The sequence below is a fragment of the Polypterus senegalus genome, chromosome 15, assembly GCF_016835505.1.
Source record: "Polypterus senegalus isolate Bchr_013 chromosome 15, ASM1683550v1, whole genome shotgun sequence".
Taxonomy (NCBI): domain Eukaryota; kingdom Metazoa; phylum Chordata; class Cladistia; order Polypteriformes; family Polypteridae; genus Polypterus; species Polypterus senegalus.
Window position 1 is genome coordinate 46,220,950 of NC_053168.1, and position 19,598 is coordinate 46,240,547.

Here is a 19,598-nt window from a genome sequence, read left to right on the forward strand (position 1 = left end):
TCAAATTAACATTTATTTATCTCTATTATTCTCTGTAATTAAATATAAAGAAGTTCAGCAGATCTTTTAGTACTTAAAACTGTTTTCAAAAGGCTCTTTGTTACTTTCTGTGACTATATGAATAATACAGAATGCTTTCCTATTCAGTTAGCAAGTCTTATATGCTAAAAAGCACACTCATAACCAGAGTGTTACACTTCTCCACCACTGAATACTTCAGCCCTTCCATTCTTAATAACTTGATAATTGTCCTCTTAGCAGTTATTCTTGAACAATTTCCCCTTTAAGAATGCAGTCATTTTTTACTTTGTTTTGGTGTTCTTCCTCAGAAGAAATGTATGGGTTCATCTCCTCTCTCATGGAGAGTAAACGGGCACATCAGCCTTTGGTTGTGAACACCAGTTGTTCAAATCGCCACTGCTGGCTGGCAGCTTGACTGCACTGGTGTAGAAACAGGCCTTTCACACCACTGCTATCCACCACCTCAAGACATTTCTCAGAAACAATATGGAAAATGTGTCCATCCTACAAAAGATTAAAAAAAACAGATAAAGAAAAAAAAGAGAGAAAAAAAACCTTAACATTATGGAACTGAGTGACAGGTTTAATAGTTAAACACTGTTTGTGCATTTGTTGTTAATCCTGTAAACCTGAGAACCACAGATATGTGGAGAAAATCAGTGGTGCACAGAAGTACTTTGGGGCCTTCCAATCTTGAATTTTACAAATGTCAGTTGATTAAGAATTGAAAAGCTATGTTTGGCTAAAAGTCACTAAAATTGTTCATATGTTCTTATTGGAATTGTAAACATGCAATCTGTAAACAGAAATGTATTTGCACTGTTATAGTCTGAATGATCTGCACATTGTCCTTGACCTACAGAGTTTCAACAGTTAACGTCACTTAAAGAATGGCCAACAGGTGGCAGTAGTAGTAGTACTAGGAGATGAGTCTGTCTACAGGCTGTGTATTAAATGTTTCATCGTGTGTGGCAGTTCTGATTTTGTGTTTCTAACATCTATTTTTTCCTTTCCCAGTTTCACACTCAAACAGCCCTTATCTCTTTGCTCAGACATGGGAGTGAATGGATTGAAAACAATAAAAATATGCAAACTGATGATTGCTACCTCTGAACAGAGTATGTTTGCATATTTGACCACCATGACAACCTCCTTCAGTTAATGACTGACCATTATCTAAAACATCATTTGTTTCATGAACTACACTGGGTTTTTGACACAACTACTCAAATTATGCTAAATCCCTGCAAATATACATTGTGACTAGTAGGGGGCGTTGCGGCACCTCAGACACAACCTCACAGACACAAGTACCGAGTGCAAATACAAGGCATTATTATACAAGTACCTTACAAACGGTTTCTTTGTAAACACAATTCTTTTTCTCTGTCTCTCTCTCTTTCTTCTCCTCCACCTCTCCCAGGTGAGCTTTGTCCATCTTCCACACCTGACTCCAACTCGCCTGGATGGGGTCAAGTGCCTTCTTTTATCTAGGACCTGGGTCAAACAGAAACCCCACAAAGTAGGGCTCATGGATCCCTGCAGCACCCCCAGGTGGCACCCATGGAACACGACAAGGCTGCCCCATGGGGCTAGATTTCCCAGCAGGCCTTGTGGTTGTCTGTACAGGTAACGCTTTTTAGGGATGCTTCCACCTAGCGTATTGGGAGAGCATGTAGTCCTGAGAGGCTGTCTTTTCATGACACTGGTCCTTGGTCCAACCATGCTAGAATGCTAGTGTAGCCACTTCTGCACTGGCATCTCCGGCCTGTCCATTTGCTGAGGCCAGATGATCCTTGCCTATGTTTTCTCTTCCTCACCTTCCTTCTTGTGCTTCTGAAGGGCTCCCTCCTGTCTAGGTACCCTGACCCCGCTTGGCCGGGACACTATGTATACACTGTGTGTAACTACTAATCAATATCTTCCACCCATCTGTTCTTTATCAGCACTGCTGTGCCCAGTTCTGTGTTGTGGAGACCACAGCCTATCCCAACAGCATTGGGCACAAGGCAGGAATCAACTCTTCATCTATTCATTCACACACCCAGTTCAATTTATGTTTTTTAATCAATGTAATAGTTACAGCATATTCTAATCAATTCTTTTTATTTTTGTATTGCATTCTTCACTGAGTACAGTGCAAGCATCAGTTTCTGATGAGAACAGACTGACTGGTAGCCAAAGGTTCAAATAAAAGTTAAGAAGTATTAGATCTAGTAAAGAAAGCAAAATTCACTGTCAAAAACTCAAGCAGGTATTTGTTTACCAACGGGCCAAATATTAACTAGTAAATGTCGCCTGAACTATTTATTGAACTGCCTTTAAGGAGAGAGTGTAAATAATTCATTATTAAATATTTTAAACAGTAATCTTTAAAATTCGTCAGTTTTATATTTCCTTATGCAAGAACATTTGACTCTACCTATGGAGCTTTATTTTTCTCTATGACCAACAAGAAATATGGGAGAGAAGTGCTGCATAAAAGACACTGATATGCTGACTGAGGCAGGGTGCCACATGATGACAACTTTTTAAGATATAATCTAAACATGTTTATTTTAATAAGTAAAATAATATACTTTTTCATAACACAAGGGTGGGTACAGGTGGATATATAGTATATATGTACAAAATGCCACAGGACAATAAACAAACAATGCAATACAGATATGAGCTGACTGGGTTTTCTTTCCAACTGTCTTCTTAAAGCAGGCGCTAACTATTATAACTGTATTATATTTTATGTTATTTTTTCAAAGTGTGACAGATGGCCGGGGCCCATGCCTGGCCGGGACACCCCTTCACCACATCTGCAGGGGGAAAAGGGTGGGAAGCCCAGTATCTCCCCCTGGATGCTAGATGGCAGCCTCCCTGGGTTGCAGTGTTGCCTCAGACTCCCCCAGGGCTTCATGGGGGTTGGTTTTCTGTGCAACTCTGTGGGGTTCCGCAGGCGCTGCCAGGGGGTGCTGCAGCAGGAGCTGCTGGCCCCTTTTGGGCACTGGTTGCACCGGTGCAGCCGGATGTCGCCAATCAAGTACCTGGAGCAATTCCAGGTGCCCAATAAAAGGGAGCCAACAACCACCACTCAGCAGCCAGAGTCGGGTGGAAGGAGTTTGCTGAGGAGGAGTGGTGGTGGAAGAGAGAAGAAGAGTGCTTGGGGTGACTTTTATACTGTGCTTGGGACTGTGTTGGGGCTGGAGGGATTACAGGGAGGACGTGCCCTCCAGCTGAAGAAAAATAAAAGTCTTTGTTTTATCTTACACATGCCTAACCGTGTGAATCTGTGTCGGGTCAGGCGCAATATAGCGCCTTTTCTTACAAAAGACTGGTCCAAGGAAACATAGGATTGAATTCTTTTAAATGCTTGTATAACATTTATTAGCTGATTAAATCAGTACATCTTTCAAAAGGTTCAAGCCTTTGTTGCAGGCCACACTCTGGATAGTGGAGAGTGTGCTATGGAGAGCACATGCTGACCCCAGGCTTAGCTGATGCAGAAGGAGAAGGGAGCTAAGGCTGAAAATTTTGCTGGTAGCGTCTTAGGTGCAAATAAATCCAACTTTTTTGTTGGTAAATGGTGAAAAGATCAGTCTATCAAAGTTGGGAGAGGTGAATTATAATCCCTCTCCTCCCTAACCGTGGAGGTGAACAGTCAAATATAGTGCCCGTGTGTCTGAGATATGCTTGGAAGGTTGTCCTTCGGTTGTGATTGCCTTATCAGATGGAAAGATCTAAATGGTGTATGCTGGGGACATGCCCACTATAGCAGTTAATAGAGAAACTAGTCTTTCAGCTTAATAAAAAGTTTTTTTTGCTACTTTCCAACCTTCTTTAAAAGTTACAGCTCAATTCTGGAACTGCAGTAGGAATCTCATACGGTATTTCAAACCAAAAAGGGCAATGCCACTTTCTCCTACAGTGACCACAAAAATTTTTAATAATTTCCTGTGGAACGGGAGAAATTGATTGCAACAAGAAAAGCTTTTGATTGAATAGTTACTTAGGCTTTTAAAAAAAAAGGATGGCATCCAAAAAGCTCTGAATGATACATGAGGTTCATTAACTTTTTACGGTTTCATCTGAATCCTGGAATGCTGGAAATCAAAAACTGCTTTATGGTCATGTGGACTAAAAGAAATTGATTACTAAGACCTACTGATTTATATGAAAGGTTCTACATTATCAGTTCAAGCACATTATTTATTTCATTTTCCTAGTGCAATTCACTCTGTAAGCAGCCAAGGATTTGTTTAGTACACTTAATCCATAAAAACAATACAAAAATGATGAACATTAAAAACAGCAATATACACATTTGCTTGGTCTCCCTGAAATTTATGCTGATACATACCTTCTGCACATCCCATTGCTGTCTTTGCTGAGTTTTCTCCTCTGAAGTGCAATTAGTTAAGATCACCTTTTCCTCTTTGACATCAAAACATTTCTGTCCAGATGATCCACAACGGATTTCTTTCATGTTGTTGTATTCACAGTGCTGCAAGAATGTTTTAAGAACAATCAATGAGAAATCAAACAGGCGATGAACAGGTGAAAGAGAAGTAATGAAATGGCATGTCTGTAGTACACATGCAAGGAAAAAATGTATAAAACACTACATAAAATATTCATTCATTTGTCTAAATCTACTTATTCTAGTATACAGCATAGTCACTAGGGGCTGCAATATACCTTGGCAGCATAAGATACAAGGAAGGAAATAACCATGTATGAAATGCCAGTCCATTGGCAGGAACACTGACTCATGTTACAGTCAATTCAGATCCATCAATTACAGATATGGAATATGGTAGGAAATCAGTGTACCGGGGGAAATTCACACACACACACACACACACACAGAAAGACAGAATGAGCAAACTCCACAGAGACTGTGTTCTTGATAGGAAATCATCTGGGGGGTCTTAGGGCTTGTTTATATTTCATGCTCAGAACGCATATGCACACGCATCATGGCTGCCACGCGTTCCCAGCGTTCATTTGATGCGTCCTCTGAGCAGGTCCTCAGAAATTAACGTGACATGTGTGCGAGATGCAGTACCAGCAAAAAGTCGGGGGGCGCAGTGTGATAAAAGTTGGAATGTGATGTCAGAGTCTCTGGTTACTACCTACGGGATCGATGTGTGCGCTTCGATGTTTGATGGTTCGATGTGGTGAAGCAAAATGCTGACAAACAGATGCATTCGTGGTGCTTTTATATTCAAGCGTTGCATATTCCCGATCGTAATGACACAATACATTTTAAAAGTCTCACATACTGTACCATCTTTTGTGCCATCTTTTCAGGTTCTGGAACTTCCTCCTGACCTGACAGCAGAGGCAAACAGCAATAGATCACCACACAGAACACATTAAACGTATGATATTCTAACTCTCTGCACATTTAGAATCCTTAGATTTATACTTGATATCTCTTTCATGATGAAATAATATAATCATGAATAAATAATGAATACAGTTAATAATTACACACATGGGGGTGACAAGGTGGCGGAGAAGTAGTGCTGCTGTCTTGCAGGGAGTCACGTCACTGGTATTCCCTGCCTGGAGTTTACATGTTTTCCTGCTGCGATTCCACAGTGTGCTCCGGTTTCAATCGAAAGATATGCAGACTTGGGGACGCTAAAATGACACTATGTGTTGGTATTCACCTTGCGATGGGATTGTTTCTGCCTCGTGCTCTATGCTAGCTGGAATGGACACATCCCTAGATTGATGGATTTAATCATTAAACATACTTTTCAGAGATATTGCAGTAAGGTGTCATAGGAATTTAATGGGTGTTCCAGGCAATTCATAACACAGCAAAGCCGAACCTGCTCTCACCGTGATAATATCTCACACTGCCACCTGGTGTATTGCTCCAGATTTACGTAAAGTATGCGCGCAATTACAAACAGTAAAACGCTTGATTAGCAGGAGCATCTGCTGCAGCATGCTTCGCGTCATGTGAAGTATAAACCCGGCCTTACGCTTTGAATCACTAGTGCTACTCTACCAACTCAGTGAAACTCTTGTTTGTTTTTTAAAACAGATGAAAGTCAACTCAAAATTTATAAAGTAAAAGTTTATAGCCCAACATATGGTATGTGTATAGATTTTCATTTCAACTGACCTCTTAACAGATGAATAATATCTGTTTGACTCCATTGATAATGTTTGGCTCTAGTTTTTGTTGGTCCTGACAAACATTCATAAAACATAATGTTTAATGGATTTTGTTTTAATGAAATGTAAATTTCAGCATAACAAACATTTTTTTCAACAAAAAATGGCCACTGAAGATAATAATGCGATACCGAGAATACTTAATGCTGCACCTACACTTTTGGCAAATCTCGGGAACCCTGCAACAGGCCGTCTCTTTCTTGTTACACCAAAAGAAATTGACAGTCTGTTGCAAAATTTCCAGTCACACCAAAGCTAGGCAAGAGTGTAGGAAAGACTTCATACAGGTATAGCCGATTTCTGAGTCACTGCTCCACCAAGTGCCTGCTTGGTTATTTGTGTTGTGTGCAGATACTGTACTGTTCAAGTTTCATAGCACTTCACAAAGTTTTTCCTGTGACGAGCAAAAAAAGTGAGAAATGGCATCAATTTACGCTGAAAAAAACTTACATCTAACGTTTCATTTTCAAATAAAATATTTTTTGCAGTTTAAGAAGCACTATATTTTTTTGCCCAGGTATTGTCAGGCTTGGTCACGGAGTTGAGCGAGAGACAGGAAGGCGAGTCCAGGTTTCCAAGAAAAATAAGGGTATTTTATTACTGTATAGAGAAGGTAGGTACAGTCTGAAGACTTTATTCAAAATAGGAGCCGTTACTTCAGAAAACGAGATAGGAGCCACAAAATGGGGGAAATTATCCTCTTGGGGGAAATCATCTTCAGATTGGAAGAACACCAGGTAATCACCACTATGGCAGAGTAGGTTAAAGCCTGGTGTTCAATGTTATAAACATCATGCGATAATCACATTACATGGTAAGTCTGATCCTGCAGAGAACAATCAATTGCTTTGCCCTTGGTTTACTGTTTACCAGACGTAGCAGAGCAGCTAAAGCGCTGTCCTTGTACCGCTGCCATAAGAGATGGCAACTCACTGGTAATCGCAGTCACAATAGTATACGCATTTTCCCAATATTTGTTATTATAAAATTTCCATTATAACAAAATATTTATACGGTCCCATGAATTTTGTTACCACGGGATCAACCTCTATGTCCTAAAGAGCTCTGTGATACAATACAGAAGAAGTCCATTTAATAAAAGGTGTTTAATGTACCTGTCTGCCATTGCCAGTGCATGTAGAAAGTTGAACCAGAGATTCCGTTGCGTCCCAGGTGGTCTTGACATCTGCACAATACCCAGTGCCCACATTGAATAGCTTTAAAAGAGAAAAAAGTTAAAACTGATTAAACTGTTTACTTTAATTGTTCTTTAGTTTTTATTTTATAACAAAATCATATGTTGAACAAAACAAAAGTAAGGCGAGTCAGTGAAATACAGTACTTATTAAGATACTCAGAGTCTGTGCAGCAAAGACAAAGTGATATTTCTGTATTAGGAATAAGTGGGGCACTGCCCTACTGGATCAGATGTAGTGCAAAATACTGTAAGTAATAAGCTCCTCTCAGTAATTTAACTTATTAAGATATTTAACTTTTTTCTTAAACAATATTTTCCAATTTTCTATCATATGTTCAATGTATTAATTATCTAGAAAAACATTACATCTTTAGTATGTAAAATAGTCTTTGTGCCAGGTGCTGCAAGTCTGTTTCCAACTGAAAGGTTGGACCAATTGGCCCTGCAGTGTTTTCTATACCCTCAGGGGTGTACAGTATGTGTGTGTGTGCACATGTGCAGCATGAACTTTCCAGTTCAGCAATGTGGCTAGAAGGTCATTGCCCATATTAAAACGAAGACCTTCCATTGTGTTTTTTAATGTGTGTTTGCCCTGAAGCAAAGATACAAATGGATACCATTTGCTCCCTTAACAGTAACCATAGTGATTTTTAAAAAAAGGAGTTCAACATCAGGAATACATCATTCACAAGACATTATGCTACATCTTGACTTACACCCACTACTGAGGAGGACCATAATAAATTATTTTATCAGATGATGACAATGATGGAGATAACAGTGATTGACAGTTAAGACATACCAGAACAAACATTCCATTGTTGAAATGATTATTTGTAACGTGAAATGTGCGTGAACTAGCATATTTTGGTAGTCTTAAGCCAAAGATGGGCAGATAATATTATAAAGTTAAGTCACTGTTTATGTTTGAGGAGTCTACACACAGGACAATTATGATATTGCCTGACCAGACGTTTCAGGCAATAACCTGCTACATGCTAATAATCAGAGCAGTTTCTATACTGTCACCTTGGCATAGTTGTGGTAATCAAAATAAGTCAGGAGATCTAAAGAGAATGCTGGAATGAAAAGAAGAATTCTTCAGCGAGGCTCAGCGTCTCTTCAGATTTTGCAAAATAGCAGTGTTATTCCTGCTCATCTCGGGTCTGTTCGTTCAGAACAGCTTCGCTTTTATATTTATTGTACTTCTGCTCTTTGCACTTCTGATTAGATGCTAAACTGAATCTCGTTGCCCTGTATTTATACATGTGTAATGACAATAAAGTGAATCTAATCTAGTATAATATAAACTACTTAATAACTGCACCATACTCAAACCATGCTATCATACTGTTAATTGATGCTCTTAAAATGATGATATTTTTATGTCACAATAACTAAAGCAAAACAAGTCATGTGGTGAGTTTTCATTGAAGACAAGGGGACTCAGCTGGCATTTGACTGCTGTGATGTATGTTTAAAGGTTTAAGCATAGAATAGTCTTAATCAGGCACTTGCAGGCTAAAAGTGTAACTCATATACTATTGTCAAAACACAAACTGTGCTAACATTTGTGACAAACAAAAATTACAAATAACCAATTTAGCAAAATGTGGAGATATTTATCAGAATATTAACATTGTGACTTGGTCTCTTGAAAAGGTTTTATTACACTTATGTAGTATATGCTTGACACTTAAAGGAAGGGTTTTCCTAGGAACTAGTAAGAGGTGTTAACATTGACTGCTTATACATTATAACAATGTCAATGGGCGAGAAGAAAACCCGAAAGAGCCTCTCAGATTACAGAGATCATGTCACTACTACATTGTGCACATTATTCTAATCAAGCAGTCTTAGAAATAGCACTGGTCCCAGCAAGTGAGCTTCATCAACTCAGGACATCTGATATTTCAGATCTTGCCTGATTTAAATAAAACCAATGTGACTGGTGATCAAATGTACTGCAATAATGTTGCTACCACAGCAATATGTACAACACAGCATACTTGCTGCAATGTGTACAAATGTTACTAATAGTCATGTCTAAAATGGAAGACCACTCAAGGTTTTTAGAAATGGACCAGGGTACCTAAATTTGGATTGATATCTAGGACTGTCCCAGGAAATAAAGGACAATTAATCACCCTACTTACTGTAAAGGTGTGCTCGGGAGTCACAGGACCTCACTTAATATATGATATGGCATAGGAAGTAATTTTAGTGCTGTCAGCAAGACTGATGTTAGTTCTGTGTGGAAGTCGTAAGAAACCCTTTAGAAGGCTGCCTTGTTTAAAAAAATCAGTCCTATGCAGCCTTCTCGTCATATATTTTATATTAACATTTGAACTCCATACAAGCCAAAGCGCACATTATTGGTTAAAAAAAAATTTGTTTCCTTTTTAGTGAAGAAATACACTTCGAAATCTTTCTATAAAATGAAAGCTATTCTTAGAAAAATTTTGTTTTGTTACAGTGTATCTGACTGACAAAAGTGAAAAATGTATTTTCACATATATATCAACTAAGGTATTATTTTTGTATATACAGAAATATAATTTATATAAATGGTTAAGGTACAGCAGGTAATATTGAAGTTCTGTCTGTTCATCCACACATTTCCTTGCTGCTTAGAACATTACAATGCTGCGTATGCTCATGAGCACAGTTGCACAGCGTAGCATAAGACTCAGCGGGGAGGCTGCCCTACAAGCCAATGAAGTGACTGTGTTTGTTTGAGGTTGATTAGCACTCTCCATAGATGGTTGTTTCAGTGTTTGAGACACTTTCACGCACACACATTTAAATTATGATTTCTAAAGGTAAATTGTTTAGAAAATGTGAAATGTGCATACAGCTGGTTTTATAATTCAGATTTTTTTGTGAATATGCATTTTCAAGTCTTTTGGCGTATGCATATTTTCAAGCTGGAATCAATGCAAAATTTTATACATGAGACCCCAGGAGAGGAGATAAAAACAAAAGCCGTACCAAGATCATTAACCAGAAATCAAGCCTTTTTCATTTAGCCAAGGAACAAATCAAACATCAAAGTACACTTTCAGAAAGGAAAGGTCTTTTAATCAAAAAACACTAAAGAAAAGATTGGCAATAATTTGTAGGCTTTTAACCAATACAGTGATCCCTCGCTATATCGTGCTTCGACTTTTGCGGCTTCACTCCATCGCAGATTTTAAATGTAAGCATATCTAAATATACATCACAGATTTTTGCGGATTTCTGCGGACAATGGGTCTTTTAATTTAAAGTACATGCTTCCTCTGTTGGTTTGCCCAGTTGATTTCATACAAGGGACGCTATTGGCAGATGGCTTAGAAGCTACCCAATCGGAGCATGTATTACATATTAAATAAAACTCCTCAATGATATACGATGTGCTTCCCGCGCGGTGCTTGATTGTTTGCTTTTCTCTCTCTCTCACCCTCTCTGACATTCTCTGCATCTAACGGAGGGGGTGTGAGCAGAGGGGCTGTTTGCTTAGAAGATACGGACGCTTTACCGCAGTGCTTCTGCATACTTAAAAGCCCAAAAGCACGTATTGATTTTTTGATTGTTTGCTTTTCTCTTGCTCTCTCTCTCTCTGAAATTCTCTGCTCCTGATGCAGACACTCCTTTGAAGAGAAGATATATTTGCATTTTTTTAATTGTGAGAAAGAACTGTCATCTCTGTCTTGTCATGGATCACAGTTTAAACGTTTGACTAAAGGGTGTTATTTCATGTCTAGAGGGCTCTAATAATGTTAACAGTGTGGGAGAGTTTATAAGGGCTTAAAATATATAAAAATAACCATACAAACATATGGTTTCTACTTCGCGGATTTTCATCTATTGCGGGGGGTTCATCACGCATTGTGCAGCACTGGGGGATTCTGGGAAGCATCATCATGACAATGAACCACACAATTGTCCGAATATGGTGACACCCACATTTGTTTTGTATTTGGATCAGAGGCTTAACTTTTCTTCCTGTCCTCCTTTTGTGAAATTTTGAACATTCAAAGCCCATTTTTGACCTTGTTTAGGCTGCCTGAGGAGTTGAGGCCTGCTTCTTTGCTGAAGACCTGTTGTATGGACAGGTCCGGCTTTTGTTTTCTGAGGCTTACAGTTATAATTTGAGCTTCTTTTTATTTTTGGGTATTGCTAAGCAGAAAAAAAATCATCTTGGTGTTTCTTTGCGTATTTTAACACCGAAGAAATCCAATTCTGCAGTCAGAATACTACTTCAAGCTTCTGTTTTTAGATCGATTACTTTTTACCATCTTTTCTGGAAATGACAAAACCCATAATAATTTGTTTAATAACAGATTTATAATGGGTGCTGCCAATTTTGTGGCTTTTGACTTTTACGTTTCCATGGGGATTCTCCTGTGATGCACTGGGTCTGTGCCGGCTGTGATGTCATCGGTGGATTGGTATATGCAAATGCCACAGAAAAGAAGCTGTGAAGACACATGAAATACATAGCCCTCAAGTAACTGCTCTGCAACTAATGACTGCAGCACCAGAGAGCTGTAACACAGCAGACAAGATACTTAACAAAATGAAACAAAACAAAACAAAACAAAAATAAAACCAAGGCTTTGCAAGTATAGGCATAAAGAAAAATAAAAACTGGGCTGATGAATGCCATAACACCAACACTAATTGGCAAAAGAGTTTTATGTTTCTTATGTTAATACATTAGATTGCCCCTGTATTGATCTGTCATTAGTACTGCAATGGAGACCATCTCCCATTACACAACATGATAAGATACCAGCTTGCTTTTCACTTCTAGAAATCAACTTACTTGCCCAGAGTAGCCAGGCCTGTCTTGAGGGATATAAAGCTCTGGGTAAATGTTTTTCAGGAACCAGTCAAAGTTCTTGCATTCTAATCTTCTGCGTAGATTCAGCCTCTCAGTGCTATTGGTGTCTTCAGCCTGTTTTTTTATACAAATTACAAATATATTTTCCAATATCTATATGTTGACAAATAAAACAAACTAACATAATCATTTAAGCAAATCAACGTACTCATTTAAGAAAAGGAAACACTTTAACAACTTTCATAATGTTTATAGGGCCAGATGTCACCCGAAAAAGTCTGTGGCTCCTATATAACATTATCTTCTTGTGGATCCTAGGTAAATTACCTCCACTATCAACTTTAAAGGGATGGCAGCACTTATGCATTCATTTTTAGTGCTCCACATAGAAACACAGTAGGGTGACTGCCTTCTGAGTAGGACTTCAGTCATGCCAGTCACTGTGAGCACAGGCTAAACCCCTCTTCTTTTACCATGCTGGACCCACCCTCCATAAGTAGGCAAAATACCTCTTCAGCTTCTGATAACACCCACAGGGCATGGCATGCTAATAATGTATACTTGCTTAATTTAAAAAAAAACGTACTTTGCTAGCAAGGTAGGCAGCAGTGTCACGCATGTAGAAAATTTGCTTGAAACTGTCCAACCATGTCTCTACTACTCGGACTTTATTCCTCAGCAGAGTTCTTTCATCAGGAAGAGCATCAAAGACGTTTTCATTATTCAAACGTCCAACCCGAGAGCAAGGCAAGATCTCCAGGGAGCCTCCACACAGCCAAACCTGAAACATTGGCAACTTATATTTATACACAGTTAACAGTTTATTATTATACATGCTACTTATTGCTGAAGGCTTTCTTAAAAAGTGAATGTTGAGCACTTTTATGCAAATAGTCAACGATCACAGTTTATAAAGTGCATTCTAACTCCAAAACTGCAGTGTAGTTGTATCTGGCAGCAGTAAAAGAATAACACTATAGTAGGACTAATCTATTTAGATTCTCTGCATGGCATATACAAAAATTACCTTTCAATAAAGTTTTCTTCAACTTATGTACAAAACATATGAGCAATTAAAAATATTGATGAAAGAATTGCCATATAAAATTTTTACCCTGATGGACAACTCCACATTTTCTAACCCCCAAATGGACAAATCAGGATCATATGCACCAATATTCTGGAAGTAATGTCTGTCAATGGCTAGTACTCCTCCAGGCAAAATAGGGCTCCTGTGCCAAAAAAATAAAATGAGACTTGGATTCTGCTTGGTTAACTCTCAAAAATAAAGGAAAAAACATGTTACATGCATTTTACAAATATATATTGCAATGAGAAGTCAAGCAAAATGACACCTTTTATTGGCTAACTAAACACATTAAGAATGGCAATAGCAATGTTCCTCCTGTAAGAGCTCACTTCAGCAGCTATAGATACTGTGGAAGTCAGTGCTCATGAGCAACTTCAAGATACAGCATGGGAAAAAGGAATGGGAAGTTAAGCTAATGCTTAAATTTAACATATTATGGCATGTTTTAAATAGTGACCAGAGTTTTATGACCAGATATGAGGATTATTTACATTTCTCTGACTGACCCAGACAACCTGACTACAGATCCACATTGTACGGAAAAACTTCAAGACTTTGTTGAACTGTTATAGTAGTGTGTTGTACTGTGTTAGCCATTATGGATGCAATGAGAGTTCAAGCAAAATGACACCTTTTATTGGCTAACTGAACCGATTACAATATGTAAGTTTTTGAGGCAACTCAGGATCATTGCCTGAAGAAGTTTAATTATAACAAAACAAAAAAGCTACAAAACCTTATTAAAACTAAAGGTATGTAACTGACACTGTGATTTCAAAATGCGGCATGACATGTGGTGCTGGGGAAAAACACTACGTGTTAGCACAAGGGAGAGTTGATCCAATGTGCACAGTACGCAGTGTATTGTGCAGCAGTAGTAAGATGGGCAATGTTTTTTGTTTTCTTTTTGTTTCAGTTAATGGAGATTGGTGGTTAATTGAGTGATAGATATTTACTATATATATATCCATCCATTTCCTAAAACATTCTAAATCCGAATACAGGGTCACGGGGGTCTGCTGGAGCCAATCCCAGCCAACACAGGGCACAAGGCAGGAACCAATCCTGGGCAGGGTGCCAACCCACCGCAGGACACACACAAACACACCCCCACACCAAACACACACTAGGGCCAATTTAGAATCGCCAATCCACCTAACCTGCATGTCTTTGGATTGTGGGAGGAAACCGGAGTGCCCGGAGGAAACCCACGCAGACACGGGGAGAACATGCAAACTCCACGCAGGGAGGACCCGGGAAGCGAACCCGGGTCTCCTAACTGCGAGGCAGCAGCGCTACCACTGCGTCACCGTGCCGCCTATATATATATATATTATATATATATAAATATATATTTTATAATAATATACAGTTGTGCTTGAAAGTTTGTGAACCCTTTAGAATTTTCTATATTTCTGCATAAATATGACCTATAACATCATCAGATTTTCACTCAAGTCCTAAAAGTAGATAAAGAGAAATCAGTTAAACAAATGAGAGAAAAATATTATACTTGGTCATTTATTTATTGAGGAAAATAATTGAATATTACATATTTGTGAGTGGCAAAAGTATGTGAACCTCACGGATTAGCAGTTAGTTTGAAGGTGAAATTCAAGTCAGGTGTTTTCAATCAATGGGATGTCAATCAGGTGTGAGTGGGCACCCTGTGTTATTTAAAGAACAGGGATCTATCAAAGTCTGCTCTTCACAACACATGTTTGTGGAAGTGTATCATGGCACGAACAAAGAAGATTTCTGAGGACCTCAGAAAAAGAGTTGTTGATGCTCATCAGGCTGGAAAAGGTTACAAAACCATCTCTAAAGAGTTTGAACTCCACCAATCCACAGTCAGACAGATTGTGTACAAATGGAGGAAATTCAAAACCACTGTTACCTTCCCTAGGAGTGGTCGACTAACAAAAGATCACTCCAAGAGCAAGGCGTGTAATAGTTGGCAAGGTCACAAAGGACCCCAGGGTAACTTCTAAGCAACTGAAGGCCTCTCTCACATTGGCTAATGTTCATGTTCATGAGTCCACCATCAGGAGAACATGGAGAACATTTGTGGACGGATGAGACCAAAATAGAACTTTTTGGTTTAAATGAAAAGCGTTATGTTTGGAGAAAGGAAAACACTGCATTCCAGCATAAGAACCTTATCCCATCTGTGAAACATGGTGGTGGTAGTATCATGGTTTGGGCCTGTTTTGCTGCATCTGGGCCAGGACGGCTTGCCTTCATTGATGGAACAATGAATTCTGAATTATATCAGCAAATTCTAAAGGAAAATATCAGGACATCTGTCCATGAACTGAATCTCAAGAGAAGGAGGGTCATGCAGCAAGACAACAACCCTAACCACACAAGTCGTTCTACCAAACAATGGTTAAAGAAGAATAGTTAATGTTTTGGAATGGCCAAGTCAAAGTCCTGACCTTAATCCAATCGAAATGTTGTGGAAGGACCTGAAAGAGCAGTTAATGTGAGGAAACCCACCAACATCCCAGAGTTGAAGCTGTTCTGTACGGAGGAATGGGCTAAAAGTCCTCCAAGCTGGTGTGCAGGAATGATCAAAAGTTACCGGAAACGTTTAGTTGCATTTAGTGCTGCAAAGGGGGGTCACACCAGATACTGAAAGCAAAGGTTCACATACTTTTGCCACTCACAAATATGTAATATTTGATAATTTCCTCAATAAATAAATGACCAAGTATAATATTTTTGTCTCATTTGTTTAACTGGTTTCTCTTTATTTACTTTTAGGACTTGAGTGAAAATCTGATCAAATGTAAAAAATTCTAAAGGGTTAACAAACTTTCAAGCACAACTGTATAATATATATACTACAGTACACTTACTATGGAAGTGCCGTGGGGAAGACAAGCAGGGACACCAGGAGTGCTTCCCGGTACGCAGCCAGCACTTCCGCCACACTGGGGAGTGCCGGTGGAAGATTGCCTTGAAGCACCTGGTGCATATAAAAGGGGCCGCCTCCCTCCATATGATGCCTGGAGTCAGGAGGAGAAGGGGACAAGGTCTGGGAGGAGACGAGGAGGTGGCCTGAAGAGAGAGAAAGGCATTGGTGTTGTGGCCAGGACTTTGGGGGACTATGGGGGTTTTGAGGTGCACTGACACTTGTAAATATGTTCAATAAATGTGTGTTGGGTGAAATCAAAGTGTCCGTCTGTCTGTGTCCGGGCTGGCTTCCACTATATATATATATATATATATATATATATATACAGTATATAAAGTTCATTGTGAACAGATCAAGAATCTGGCAGGGTCTATGGATGGGGTTCCTAGCAGCAAAGGTTCCTAAACGCACAATCTGATAGAAACAGATGGAATTACCATTGTATGAATGTGCCCCTTTTACTAAACAGCATTTCCCTATGCCAATAATAATAATAATCTTGCTAGCCAGTCACCCATCGGATTTAACAAGGCCCAACAGATACTATAAATATATACTTCCACTAATTTAAGACAGATTTAGCTCATTTTCTACTATAAACTTTAAAGCCAATAAGTTCTTTCACTATAATGGTATAAATCCATTCAACTTTAGTACAAGTGATAACTCTACATTATTTTTGTCCTTTTTCATTTTTAATCTAGCTGCTTTGCTGGGCTCTTTATCACAATATTATTTATGTTTCTTGTGTAAGTATTCTTATAATTCATTCATGACACCAAGTCACTTTAATTCCACTTAATGCTGAGATTTCCTGGTATTTGTATTAAAAATGCACACTTGTCTTTTGTGTCAGGGCAATCTAGACTAGAGCAGCAGTGCTCCATTATGTAAAAATGCACTGCTTAGAGAAATACATTTCTATTAGGACAATTTTTTGGCAAGTGCTTTGCAATAATAGACAAAAACATACCGTATTTCCATTACAGTTTTATTTTACAGGATAGAAAGCCTAATAAATACTTGACTCAGTTGGTCACAATTTATTATTTATTTGCTTAAAAGGGATTTCATCTGTTTTTTAAATTTACCTATACTCTATTGTTATGTATGCATTAGGATAAAAATGTTTCTAAAGTTTAATTTCTCAGGAAGATAAAGAAAGAGTAACTTTGATATTATTTTCGTGACGGTTGCATAATAAGATACATTTTATCTGCTTACTTCCTAAGATCTCAACTGAATGTATTTGGTTATAACAAAGTTTCAATAGTAGATAAAGGGTTTTTTTAAACAAATGCACATTAGATTTTTTCACTAGCATTTCTGCTCAATAAAAAATTAATTAAACAAAAGTTTCCATTGGTTCTAATGCCTCTTTAGCCTTGCCCATGCTTTACTTTTGTACAGTCTGCTCAATACACCAGTTACCTGATAGGGCTGATGGGGGATCGTTCTTTCTCCATTTGAGACACAGGTAATGGCTCCCAGTGAAAATCCAGGTTCCAATCAATTACTCCTCTTTGCTGATCAATCATTTGCAAGTACTGAAAGGACTTCAAGTCAATGACATCTAATACAGGAGCTACCACTCGATGCCTGTTATAACAGCAGAAGAAATAAAATTTCCAGTAAGAAAAATGTGCTAAAACAATACAGCAAGTTTAAAATCAAACATATTGTTCTTAACAAACTTAAATAATTACCAAGACATACATGATAGATTAGTCAACTTGCTCTGTTGATTACCTAGTACTTACACCGATCTGTCTTTGTATCCCAGGATAGGATGCGTTACAATATATTAGAATCAATTTTCATTCTGCTTTATTACACTAAAATTAAATGCAGCAGCCACAAATATAAATTGCCTAGTGAATTTTAGGATATTTTAAGGATGGGACAACTTTATCAAGTTTCCAAAATGTTTGTCTTTTTTGAAAGGTAAAAATGAGATGCTTACAAGTCCAATATAACTGTTTTGTTGCACTGTCACACCATAAGTCTATCAAGATGGAGTCTATTGAATATGTATACTTGTATAAAGCTAAAACTTCACCTTATAGTACGAAGGTGCAGCATCACTATACATAACCTACAAACTCTCATGCATTTCCTTTGGCTTCTTCCTTTCCTTTGTAAGGAATTTAATGTCAGAACCATGTTCCCAACCTATCAATTTCTTTGTAAACTTGCAGGCTTCCCATAGTGTCTTTCTGAATGTCTGCTATTCAATGACCTCAAACTGCACGTGTAGAAGCCAATACATGTCTTGATCTCCACTGACAAGTTCAGATCCTTGTACATTGATCTGTTTCGATACCTTGATACCGTGACATATAATTCCATTATGCTCTTCACTAGTGCTCCTCAGCAAAATTCACCAAAATGTTTTTCACAGGGAATATGCTATGTTCGCTGGTGTCCCTGTTCACAAAATATTTTCCTGGAAATTCAGCAAGAGGCTGGCTTAGGAAAACGTTTTTCCCCAGCACTCTATAATGCTTTACGAAGTTACACAGAGCTGTAGCAGCCAATGTTGGAGGGGGCAAAACCACCCCACCCCACCCTCCAACAGAGTATATAACACTGATACTAACAGAAAACTAGTGAAGCACAAAACACACACACAGAAGGAAACTGGAAATGATTCTGTGTATTCATGTCCTAAAGGTAATGTCTTTTTGTATGGACTTGTATGTGACCTCTTATAATACTGAGCCTACCCCTTTCATAGTATTGCCCAGACTGCTGTGCAGTTGAAGCAAACAGGAAGGAGTGAAGAGTTCACATGAATGTTGTGCATTAGATAGCAGTGGCAGTGGACAAGCAAAAGCGTCAGAGAAAAAAAAACAAACTTTTCAGTTTGAGAAAAGTGAGTACCTACTATTGAATCTGTGGGAGGCAAGCCTTACTGAGTTCACGCTTCCTATAATAATAATAATAATAATAATAATAATAATAATAATAATAATACATTTTATTTATATAGCGCCATTCCGATGCTCAAGGCACTTATAGAATATACAGTTAGGTCCATAAATATTTGGACAGAGACAACTTTATTCCAATTTTGGTTCTGTACATTATCACAATGAATTTTAAATGAAACAACTCAGATGCAGTTGAAGTGCAGACTTTCAGCTTTAATTCAGTGGGTTGAACAAAACGATTGCATAAAAATGTGAGGAAACTAAAGTATTTTTTAACACAATCCCTTCATTTCAGGGTCTCAAAAGTAATTGGACAATTGACTCAAAGGCTATTTCATGGGTGGGTGTGGGCAGGCCTGGAGCTGATTTGAGGTGTGGTGCTTGCATGTGGAAGATTTTGCTGTGAACAGACAACATGCGGT

General features: G+C 38.4%; 1 protein-coding gene across 1 annotated transcript in view; it reads right to left on the minus strand.

Moving 5' to 3' along the window:
- The window catches only part of LOC120515837 (polypeptide N-acetylgalactosaminyltransferase 15-like), a 62,996-nt gene continuing 43,398 nt past the window's right edge, over positions 1-19,598 (minus strand). The window contains exons 4-10 of the mRNA XM_039737165.1: positions 17,675-17,842; positions 13,348-13,465; positions 12,820-13,014; positions 12,216-12,347; positions 7,323-7,424; positions 4,373-4,516; positions 1-525 (exon numbers count right to left, since the gene is read on the minus strand). Of these exons, the coding sequence (XP_039593099.1) occupies positions 379-525; positions 4,373-4,516; positions 7,323-7,424; positions 12,216-12,347; positions 12,820-13,014; positions 13,348-13,465; positions 17,675-17,842 (1,006 nt within the window). The 3' untranslated portion in view covers positions 1-378. The remainder of the gene's footprint in view (positions 526-4,372; positions 4,517-7,322; positions 7,425-12,215; positions 12,348-12,819; positions 13,015-13,347; positions 13,466-17,674; positions 17,843-19,598) is intronic.